The sequence below is a fragment of the Falco punctatus genome (genome assembly GCF_963210335.1).
Source record: "Falco punctatus genome assembly, chromosome: 6".
Taxonomy (NCBI): Eukaryota; Metazoa; Chordata; class Aves; order Falconiformes; family Falconidae; genus Falco; species Falco punctatus.
The window spans coordinates 1,601,204-1,613,273 of NC_137585.1; the positions used below are offsets into that span (position 1 = coordinate 1,601,204).

Below are 12,070 nucleotides of genomic sequence, written 5' to 3' on the forward strand. Positions count from 1 at the left end.
GTTTATTATACAAGAAACTGGTAGCGCTTAATATTGCTCTACACTTTCCATTAAGTGATTGTGTTTTCAGTTCCTTGTAGCTGCCAAACTTCAACTCTTCCAACTGAATTACTCTGTCTGCCTCAAGCTGTTTTGTTGGGCTTTTTTAAACAGCTTTGATAAAAATCCTTCAGACGTTTCTAAATGAAGCTAGAGGTGGAATGCGGTTCTACCCAGAGTAAAGTCTGTTTTTTCTCAGGGTTACAGTTAGGAAACTCAGGAACCATCATGTTTTGGATATGAAATACCATGGGAATTATTTGTTTCAGGACTGCATGAGGAGAAAACCATCCATATTTTTCCAAACCTTTCGAAAATACATCTGTTTTCTCCATATGTAGTATTTGGAGTTGAGCTGCTACGTTCTCTAGAGTTGTGCGTGCCGAGCCGGCGTGATCGCGTACCCCCAGGCTGGGAAGGGCTGAGCTGTGTTTTTGTTGTGACAGTAGAGCAGGAAGCAATGCGTGTCCGGCTGCTCCTGGCTTACAAAGGCTTGGCTTTGCAACCTGAACTGTTCTTGGGAGTAGTTCTGTTATGTGACAACCTGCGTGTTTTCAGAAAAAAAATGCGTGCTGGTACCATGTTCTTCAGTGATAAATGATTCAGAGCTGACTAAAAATTGCACCTCCACCTCCTTTTATCAGGCTTGCCTCTGCTGCAGTTAATGTACAAGTGTTTGCACTTTTAAGCCATCCTTTATGGCTTATGGCATCCTTAGGATGAATTTCCACTGTGAATTGCAGCAGCTGCAATTTCCAGGGCCTCAGCCTTCTGGATTAAAGGATTAGAAGGGGAGCTTGCACCTATTTAGAGCAGCTGAGGGGCGCTAAGCCCAACTACACGAAGTAAAGATTGAACTGAAATTTAATGAGAGCCACTCTAAAGGCAAACAGAAAAATAATTCTTCAAAAGTTTCCTGCACAGGGCAAGAGGGCTCTTGCAGCGTAGGGCCAGTTGGTACCCAGATCAGCTAACGGTGAGGGGGTGTGGGGGTTTCTTAAGGAAAGTTAGTATTAGCTTAATCACTTCGCTGCTCCCTCCTGGTCACTTAACTTTTCCACTCCTTCCCTGACATACTACAATAGCACTTTGTCAAAAATACAGTGTTCGCAATCCTTGAGGAAAATCAGTCTCCCTCTTTACTACGTTCTTTTGTTGCAAAGTGGTTCTGCACTGCTACTCCTCTGGTTGAAATGGATTGGTAGTTTGTTCACCTTGGTCTTTCCAGTCTGTTGGGTGCAGCACTGTGTAGGCAGGTTTAAGTTAATTGTCCTTTACTTCAGAGTCACAACTAATGATTCCAGTTCTAAGACTTGAGTTGCTTTTACATATTGCCAATTTCCGATTCTTTGCTTGCTAGTTCTCTAGCTGCCTGTACTTAAAGATATTAAATCAGTGTTGTAGGTGCAAATTAGTGAATTAAAAACATTGTGGGTGTAGTTTCTCCTCATCTCCACCTGCTTGTGCTTACATACAGGTAGAAGGTTACCTCGCCGTACTGCCTTTCAGCATGGCAGCCTGTGCACGCTAAACACGCTTCTGCTTAGCGCTTTATTTCATCTTTTTCATTCCGTGTGCAGTGAGTGATGCGTAATAGCTTTATGGACACAGCGGAAGGACGGCAGGAGGTGCCCGGGGGTCAGGACAGGGCAGTGTCTCGCCAGCCATCTGCTCACGGGTGACAGGAGTCCTCACCCCCCGGTGTTGTGACTGCAGCATCCCTTCTGACATGATGTGCTGGTTTTAAAACAGCGCCTGGCTTCTTTCTTAATTCCTTCTCATTGCCAAGAAATGACAATTGAACAATTAAGGCACAAAGCAGAGAGGGTTTAGCAAATCATGAACTGTTTTTAATTTGCCTCGTTAAGCTGCTGTTAACTACTTAAAGCCATCTGCTTAAAAATAATTTGCACATCTTCAGTTGGCTCTAGAGAGCAGGTAGGCCTTCATTAGAGCAGGTTTTGTTATTAATGTTATCTTTAGGGGGCTTCGGTGGTTGTGGAAAATATTTTATTGCTCATTGAACCCAACTTTCCCTGTAAACAAAGCAAGTGGCACGTATTGGTGAGTTATAGTGGCTGCCAGAACCGCGTGCCTGCGAACCACTGCCCTTCGTTCCGAAACTGGCTGGCTGTGGAGGAAACTATTTTTCAGCCACCGGGTAGATCTGGGTATGATCTCCGAGGAGGGTGAGCTGTGTGAATGCCCCGTGTCTCTGTTCCCTACTGCCTTCCCCAGGAATTAGTCCTGGGGAGGAAGAACAGCCAGATGCATCGGAGTGCCTCAGCTGTAACTGAGGCAGGGGAACCCGGCTGCCTATGCCCTGGGGAAAAATGAGTTTGTCTCCCTGGATTTGTAAAGAAAACTAGTTCACTTACAGAGAACAAATCACCAGAGCCACAGCCTCTCCCTCCCGTCTCGAGCTGAGCTGCACTGTCGTGTCGGTCAGTAAGTATGTGCCCCCCGGAGCTGCCGTGTTTCTGCGGTTGGCTGTGGAGTAGTTGTCCTGCTTTTCCTCGGAGGAGACTGTCTGAGCAGTGAGCTAACGGGTTGCTGATATGAATAAGAACATTTGGAGTGAAACTAGATTTAGAAATATTCAATAACGATGGCGTGAGAAGTTTTTTAAAAGAAGATCCTCCACTCGTTCTGTGGAAAAGGGGTGGATGTGATTTTTGGAATATTAGCTGAGATACGGTATTTGACTTAATATAGATCTTCTTTTATCAATAAATTAAAAACTCATTAAGATACTGCTATGAAATTGATTGTATTGTTTATTTGTTTCTTTCCAATTGTGTGCTGCTTATTAAGAAGAAAAATGTCAATATTTACCAGGATGTATATCTTGTGAAGTATCCAAGCAAAAATGTTGCTATGAACTGTAAATATCATACTCTTTCTAGTAGGATTTTTCTTGGTTCTTTCTGGCAAGAAGGAAGCCTACAAACGGACTGACTGTGCAGGTTTGCACACGTGTTTCCAAGTGTGTGACAAACCAGAAAAAATAAGGGCTTTCTGTAAATGCTTCTGGTTGCAATAGTTGAAGGTATTCTTTGCAGCTGCTGTGTCTTTTAGTTTAAAATAAGACTTCCCAAGGAATCATTGACTTGGAATACTTTTAGGTTTGCCCAGTCATCTGAGCCTACATTTGAAAAAAAAATTGAGGAATGAAGAAAATATCTTTGTCCTGATTGGAAGGAATGAATGTTCTAAAAATGTATACGTGTCATTGAACAGGGTGTGTGGCTTCTGCCATGTTTGATAGGCCCTCGTGCTTCTGCTCGCTTTGCTATATTTGTCTTAACCTGGAAAGAATTTTCTTTCAGAATTTCATTGTGAAACACTTCACAGTAAAACCCTTTAAATGACATAGAGCTAATTAATTCTTGTAGATCAAATATTAGACATTTGCCAAATATTTATAAACATTTTAAACATGATACCCTCACAGCTGTCTACTGAAGAGTACCCAGTGCCAAGATGCTGTTGCAAACTCCGGTACTGTGATCATGAGTTGTTCCTTTTTAGTGCTCTGGATTGACATGCGAGGTTAGGGCCGATTGAAAAACTTAAATATTTTACGGGCAAAACGTTTATGAGCGAAACATTTTGAGTTGATCTTAGTTAAATCCCTGAATCCATCTAGGCTGTAGCTCAAATAGCAGGAAAGAGTGATAACTGCAGTGGACCTTCTGATGATAAGTTTGGGTAGAGAGCTTTGTTTGTAGGAGAGAATGATACATGATGACCCAAATCTAGAGTTTTCACCAGCTGTGTATTTGCTAAGGAATCTTGAAAAATAGCTCTTTAGTATTTCCACCGTAGGTGAGAGCAAGTTGTCAAAGTCCCACAGTCTGTCACAAAAAATATTTTAATTTTCAGCCATTTCTAGTTACAGTTGTTACACAAAATGCAGCAGATTCTGCTTTAGCAGTACCTTCTGACACTAGCAGAAGACCTGAAGAAGATCTTTCCAGGGTGCGGCTGTAGAAGTTGGAAAGCTTGCTGTACTTCACCCTCAGCTGAGCTGCTGCTGTGGCCTCCTTTGCACTTCCACCCTTCCCAGCTATTTTTTGCAGATGTGGAGGGGTCAGGGCAGTGAAGACAGCTGTATCTCAGCGCACTGGGCTCCCTTGAAATACTGCTTCCCGTCTGTGTGAAAGGCTGTGATGGCTTACCGTGTGCGACCACCAAAAATATTTCATCTGTCCCTGTACCACTACTGAAGAGAAGGATCAGAGTCAGTTTGCCCTTTCTGACAGGTCTGCCCTCTGATCCAGCTGTGAAGGGCATCAGCTGGGGAGTGGGGGAGCCCGCTGTTCCGTGAGAGAGGAGCCTTGAAAGCTCCTACAGTTGGGAACTGGAGTGAGCTACGTGAAACAGGGATAAAGAAAACGCTGCTGCCGGGAGCTGCGAGGCCCTCGGAAGCCTTTAGCCTTGCCATGGTTGCTTCTCGCTTGCTGAGTGGGAGGACGAGGATCTGTATCTGGGACGCTTGCGCAGCTCTGTTCTCCAAATGCGTGAAGAAGGTGCAGAAAGGGCTGTCTAGGGGATGGCTCAGAGTCCTGTGTGTCCTGATGCTTCCTGCCTTCCCTGTGCTTTCATCTGAGATGAGAAGCACGATGGAGGCGGAGGAGAGCTGCTGACAGAGAGACAGACAGTTCTCAGATGACTGCCTGAAGAAGTAGATGTGAAACGGGGTCTGTTTCTGATAATTGACTTTGGAAACTCACCTGGAACGTGGATTTCTCTGTTTAGGAAATAAAACTTTTTCCATTCATCTTCCTGCTCTCTCCTGCCCTGAAACCCAGCTGGAGCTGCTCCAAGACGAGCCCTGCTGAGGGGTCAGCAGCCTTGTCCTGGCCGGGGAGAAGCGCTGGCTCCAGCGGCTGCAGAGCTCGGCTGGGGAGGAGGCAACGGCTCAGCAGAAGGAGTTTTAAGCCGTGTCTCCTCTGAAGTCAGTCCCTGAGTAGTGCTGGCATGAGTCGTAACTGAGGTCTTGGCATGGTTTGCTGCTTTTTTTCTGAAAACTGTGGAGCCTTAGTTCTTGTGCCTCCTTGAGACTGTAACTGCATTGAAGGAATAATTTCTAGCCCTTGTACTTGTGGAAGAAAGTGACTCATGACCTGAACGCCCTCTTACAGCTCAGAGCTAGAAGGCTTATGAAAATGCATTGTTTGTAGTTAAATCACTGAGTAGCTGGGTGTGAAAAGGCTGTCTAAGAGAGACTGAGATAGGAGAGAAGGGCATGAATTAATTTGCTCTGGATTCACAACCTGAAACCAAACGGCTAAGCTATAGGCTGGCTCCTTCCTTTGTTCAGAAATCCATTGTTACGGAGCAGAGGAGTCAAGAGGCAGCGAGAAGAGTTGACGCAGAAGCATCTACCAGCTCTAACCTCCTACTCACATCTTCAGAGCCAAGCAGGCGTGCTGGGGCAGGACGGTGCTTGGAGGAAAAAGCAACAGAAGGAGAGCTCCAGCCTCTCTTTTACCCCTTTATCCCAGAAAGACTGTGAATACCACGTTTTTTGAGGTACTTTGGTGAAGGAAGTACCGTATCTTCTTTGTTTTCACCTGGTAAAATGCGTGACCGTAACAGCGGTGCAGTGAGTTTCTGGCATTGTGATGAAGTTGGTCTTAAACCTTTCTCTCGCCTCACTTCTGCTGGCCGAGGTCCACCTGGTGCCTATGTGTGGGGGGCTGTGGTGCTGGCAAAGCAGAAGGTTGTGTGGTTGTGTGCGCTTCTGGTTGGAGCCACTGACTAAATCTCATAAACGTACTGCCTGAGCGAGGGGTGCCGCGTGGGAGCAGGCGTAGCTCACCCGGAGAGGAACGTAGGTCGTTCTCATGGGGTCTGCCGGCACAGAGCGATAACTACGTGTGAAAGGCAAACCCTGCAAGAAAAAAAAGATATTTTAAAAAAAAAAAAAGAAAAAATATGCATGTTAGGAGTTGTGGTTTACGTGGTGGTGGATTTTAATAGTCAAGCAGCCTTACCCTGCTGCTCAGGTACAGTGGAACAAAGCAGGGCTGGTGCTGAACGCTGCAAAGGCAATTTGCCTGCCTTTTGACGGAAACAATTTAAATGAGAACGTTTACTTTGAGAAATTCATTAGTGTGTTAAGGAACTACCTAGCTGGAAATAAAAATCTCCTGGAAAGATGGGATTCTGTGTAGTTCATGGCAGTTCATAGCCAGCCACAGGACCTGGTTGCATCCTGGATACAGAGACCTTATGGGTGTTTATATATACTTTTACAGATGTAAAAAAATATTTAGAGAAACCTCAAACTCTAGCAAGCAGCAAAACAATTAGGTTTTGTGGAATGAAATAAATGAAATAAAAAGAGAGGTTAAATTATATTTTGATACGAGGGATAGCCTGTGCAGAATGAGAAATAGTGAAGGCACAGAGCTGCTTCCACGCCTATGAAGTTCGGACGGGACAGGAGATACAGTGCAGCCTTGTGCTGCTAAACAGGCTTAAAATATTGATAATTCTACAACAGTAGACCTTAAAAATGTAAGTTCATGTTTTGAATAAATTTAAGGTGCTATTATATAACAACTTCAACTTTTTTTTCCTCTTTCCCTCCTACAGATCACACATCCGTGGGCGGGCTGGGAGACAGTTTTTATGAATATTTATTGAAAGCCTGGCTTATGTCAGACAAGATGGACACGGAGGCAAGGAGAATGTACGACGATGCAATTGAGGTGATTATGATTCATTGAGTTTTCCAGTACAGTGGTACTTAAAAACCATCTTTTACATTTAACAAACAAAAAAACCCAAAAAAAACCCAACACGCCTCTTCCCCCCAAAACAAAAACCAACCAAAAACCCCATAGGGATTGCTTTGATTATGTAAGTTTTAAGAAATGCAGGAATGAATAATACTAGCTTTCACTCAGAGTAGTTTAAAATGTATTGTTGTGGAATACATCTGATGCAGATTATTGTGCTAAAAATAACCAGCTTGTCAAAAATGGTTTAATGTAAAAGCCTAAGCCATAGTTTATTGGAAAGAGATCCAGCAACCCTAAGGTGTGTGCGGAATGACCAAGTCACTTTTCTTTAGTGTTCAGAATCATTCTAGGAGTTGAAGTCCTGAATTGTTTTATTCTTTCAATTATTTTCTAAAATGTTTCAATGTTATAGTCCATACTTATCTTGTAAAACGTAGTTTGTACCCGTTTCTTGCTCTGTGACTCTTGTGATACAGCGTGGCTCCCTCTGACAGACACGTCGTGCTTGCCCAGGCAGGGCAGTACCGTGGGGCAGTTCGGTGGGCATTGGGATGGGGGTGGGGGCCCTTTTGTGGTGCCTCTGAGCTTCATGCAGCCCTCTTGCTTGCGTAGTTTCCCCATACACAGGCATCTTCTTTCATCCAGCTCGCTTGTGCCCCTGCGTGCCAACATGCCTGTGCTACGGTTAAGACATGTAGAGCGTAGCTAAGCTAATTTTAGTCACTAACCGTGCCACCAACAGCGGCAGGGACTGTCTAGTCTTGTCCAAGTGCAGACGTGTGTGGTGCCTAAGCTGTTCCATGCTCTAGGCATGCTGTGTTTCTTGCAACACAAGCTTTTAAAGCTTAGATTTAGTATAGTCAGTCTCCTAAAACAAAACACCTGTTCTTGGAGTTCTCAAAATTCACATTTTAAAAGACGCATAGTGGAAGTTCAAATCCGAAAGTGCTTTGAAGCTGCACTATGTCTTATTCCTGACCTGAACTTGGTACGTTTGGCTTTCAGCTACTTGAACTTTTTCATTCCCTACGTGTTTTAAAGGGTTATCTGCATCAGGCGGCTGGTTACTAACAAAGGCACGCTCAGCGTTCTCTCCTGAAGGAGAAATGCATTATTTTCTTTAGTCTCACAATATAAAACAGATCTTGAATTATTCTTAACCTTTTTGCTAAGTACTTTCGAGTGTCTTCAGTATGGAGACAAGAATATAATAGTTCTTCTAATGTCATTGCCTGATCTGTTCTCATTATCCTCCTCTTCATCCATCCAAGAGCTGTTTGCACTCTCCACCTTTGCTTTCCACTGTCATCCATCCACTTCCCAGTTGGTTTTGCTCAATGTGTGATCTTGTCTCTATTAAAATAAACACAATTGTTCAGGCAAAACCCATTTTGTCAGCTGCTCTGAATGATTTTACAGGACTGACTTTATCACTGTCTGCAGCTCCATCAATTTTTGTGTAATCTCCAAATTTTTTTTAGCATTTGTTTCTTGCGGATCACTGGTAGAAATGCTCCCTAGCATTGAATAAAAGTATCTTTGCAGAATCTTCATGGGTGAGGGCTTTCCACAATTTTTTGTTTTCACTTTGAACCGTTCTAGCAAGCCAACTTTTAATCCACTTGATATGTGCTGCCCTGAATTTGTTTAGGACTAATGTCTTGTACAATACCAAGGAAATTCCTGAAATTCCTAATATTCCTAATACCAGCATGCACTTGTCAATCAGTGTCAATCAAACATTTAACACCACATCCTTCATTTTATATGATTTTTCTATTAATATTTTAAGATACTGTTAAAGCATCAGCTATTTCCCAGTCCTTTTGAACTTCCTTAGCTTTCCAGGGTTTGTTAAAGTCAACATCAGTAGTTTAAAACAATAGTTGAGTACTTCTAATATTCTAAAATAGTCTATTGGGTCCTGTGGGTTTTAAAATGTTTAGCAGTTGATGTTTAACATGCATTGTAGTTATCATTGAAATATTTTATTCTGATTCCTAAACTGTGAGCACTTTAAAATTAGAGGAAATAAAACTTTCCCTTTCATCCTCTACCCTGTAAGCCCAGCCTTGCAAACATTTTCTATGGGCAAATCTCTGTCTCTGCATGGAGACACAGCAAAGCAGATCTGGGACTAGGTGAAAACACGCTGTGGATAGGAGGGAGAAGGAGCTGAGCTGCTCGCACTTCGTGTGACATGACCTGCAGCGCAAGCATCAGCTGGTTTCCTCTTCGACTTTCTCTCATCTAAGCCCACTGTGTATGTTTGAGTCTGCATGAACCGTACTGTTTAATGCGCTGTGGAGCATCCTTCTGGTTCAGGGTTTGTGTTTGTCGCAGGTCCTGTGTGACACTGGAAGATGTGGGCAAAGACTCAGTGAGTAGGATTTATTTTACTTAATTGCAATTTGAATTTTTATTTTAAAATTTAACATATTTTTAAGAGCCCATTCCCTTACTATTCTTTCATTGTTGCCCATAACATAGGTCTTCCTCCATAGCTGACACTTCTTATTCTTTGTTTTTCAAAACTTGGAGCAAAAGCTCATCACATCGTTTATGCAAGCAGAAGGGGGAAGGTGTAAAATACATTCCTCCCACTCAGTACAGCATTGGAAATGTTCTCAGCACCTGCCAGTCTAAAAGAAGGTCTCTGTCCAGCCACACTTCACTCCTTAGCTTAGGAGATAGACAGCCATACCCTAACTCTCAAGACTTGCAGTAGGCAGTGATACCCCATTCCTTGGTGGTATTAAGAGGAAGAAAGATAACAGCGTCTGTTCTTCAGATGTTATGATTTCCAGTCCATGGCGTATGAAGTGTTACCAGTCACTGCATACTTCATAACCAGAGTACAAACGAGTTCTGCATCTGTGACCTCTGCATGCTGTGTAACAGCAGTGCAGTCTTCCACTGTAAAGGACACTTCATTTCTATGTCCTAGTATGTAGATTCACAGCTGTGATGAAAGCTGAAATTGTGAAATTTGCTGAGAATTCTTTGTTGATATAAATATTGAGGTTGGGCCTCTTAACTTTGATTTCAACATTATTGTGTGGACCTCCCAGCTAGTCTAGTTTAAAGTGTCTTTTCTCCTTCTCGCATCAGCTGGAGGATAAGGAAGCTTCCCTTTGATCTGTTGCCTTAAGTAGTCTAGTCTGTTAGGCTCACAAATTTGATCCTCACTTTTCGTACTGCACAGCATTAGGTAGCTAAAAGGATTTAGCCTTGTGTTTGACCATCACAACATAGCACGGCAGCCCAGAAAATGCTTTTTTTTTTCTTTTTTGTAGTCATAAAAATAGCAGAAAGCATGAACATCAGGTAGAGAACATTGTCATTTCACATTGTGGCCTATTGTTTTGGGCATTTCACAGACTACAGAAGCTTCTTCCTGCAGTTAATCTCTTCGTTGATGTGAACAAAATCTTGTCTTTGGGAGCTTAAGGATACGTGCCCACTCTGGTGGGTGGGTACTCGTGGTCCAGTGGTATGGTATTGCTCTACGTACCCCTCGAGGTGCTCTGTGGCCCCAGGCACCCAGCCCAGGGTACAAATGTCACATCTGTCCTGCTCAGCTCAGCTTTTCTTGTCTGCTAGTCAGTGCTGCCAGCAGTGCCCAGCAGTTCCCTGGTAGCTATGTAAATATCGGTTGTCCTTTGTATACAGTTAGCAAGTCATGGGTTGTTGAATGATGAAGTATTTTGAGAGGGTTGCATTTTTATTTTTTTTGGTCAAGCTTCCTTTCTAACTCCTAAGACTTCAGCAGCCAACAGAACTTCATTTTCAGATTTCAAAAACTACCCCTTACGCAAGACAGCGATGTTCAAGTTCAGATGATGTGCTCTCTATGTAGAAGAGAGGCATATTGCGCCTAGATGATGTTCTTCAGTCAAACCCTGAAAGCAAGTTTAGAATGAAGGAGTAGCTTGTGGAGACGTGTATAAATTTGCCCTTTGCTGCCTGGTGCCAACCACAGCGGTTTTGTCACCCTGGAAATGCTCCTGCAACCATTTAGTCCTCAACAGTTATGAAATTACATAAAGATACAACTCAAAAGGGAATTTCACACAACATTTGGGAAAAAATGGAGTTTTCCTTCAGGAAATAAATAATCTAAACCCTTTTAAGTCTTTTTGCTCTATAGTAAAAGTGGCTTTCCTTTAAAAAGGACTTCTCAACTTTTATGTACCATATGGTCAAAAAAATCCTATAATCATAATGTCAGTGTTGTCACAGTCTAGGGTAATTGAATGAACAGCGCTGGTGCTAAAGGCGTCAGTATCATCTTCAGTGGCAGAATTTTCAGCACATCCAATCTTTCCTCTACCTGTACTTCCAGAACAAAGGGGCTTGGACGGTCACCCACCTCAGGGTCCCCGGCCACAGCAGCCCTGGTGTCGTGCCAGTCCTCATGGCCAATTTGTTAGACAGCCACTCTGGCAGCTGTCAGAGGCTTAGTGGCTTCTGCTCCATCAGTTATTTCTGTGTTGTTCTTGCTGGATCCTGCCGTCAGGACACCCTTCAGATCCATCAGTGGTATTAGTGAAGAAATGAACCCAACAGGAATGCAGACCAGCACTTCCCTGTCGTCACCTTCAGAACTCACAGGCTCGGTGGAGGACAGTGGAGAAATTTTACTATCCCAGTGATGGCCCAGTCCCCGGTGGAAGTAAGGAGCGGGGCCCTACTGATGGTAGTGCTGTCTTCTCCCTGTAATCTGCTGCACTGGCTTTTAGCTAGTGCACTCGCCGTGGCCATATGGGCACTGCCAGACCTTCGCTGGCTGCATGGCTGAGGTGTAGATTCGCATTGCTATAACCGTTCTGAGAAGTTGCTCCAGGCAATGCAGCATCTCAAGTCAAGAACGTATTCAGAAAACCATCCAGGAGCACATACATATTCAGAAACACAGCTATTTCATACTACCGTTTATATTATCGTCTTCCCCAGATGAGGCTCCTAATCTTACAAACTCTGCCTTTTCTAACTGTAATTTCAAAAACTTTGTTTCTAAGAAATTTTTTTTTGTTGAAGAAAACTTTGAAAGGCTTTCAGATGTTATTTCAGTACCTGGATGGAGGAATTCCATGTTACAAAATCTTGCTGGCTTTAATACGGCTGCTTCAACAGTCCTCTACCAGTTAAGCATCAGCTTGATTAAAAAAAAAAAAAAACAAAACCAACAACAACAACAAAAAAAAACAACAAACAAAAAAACCCCCACAAACAAACAAACAAAAAAACAAACCCCAAACTTGAAATACCTACTG

General features: G+C 43.2%; 1 protein-coding gene across 3 annotated transcripts in view; it reads left to right on the plus strand.

Moving 5' to 3' along the window:
• The window catches only part of MAN1A2 (mannosidase alpha class 1A member 2), a 144,628-nt gene that overhangs the window by 104,569 nt on the left and 27,989 nt on the right, over positions 1-12,070 (plus strand). For all 3 annotated transcript variants that reach the window (XR_013928736.1, XM_080391112.1, XM_080391111.1), the window contains exon 9: positions 6,646-6,761. Coding sequence is in view for 2 of the 3 variants with exons in the window: in XM_080391112.1 (XP_080247238.1) it covers positions 6,646-6,761 (116 nt within the window). In the remaining variant the exon portion in view is untranslated. The remainder of the gene's footprint in view (positions 1-6,645; positions 6,762-12,070) is intronic.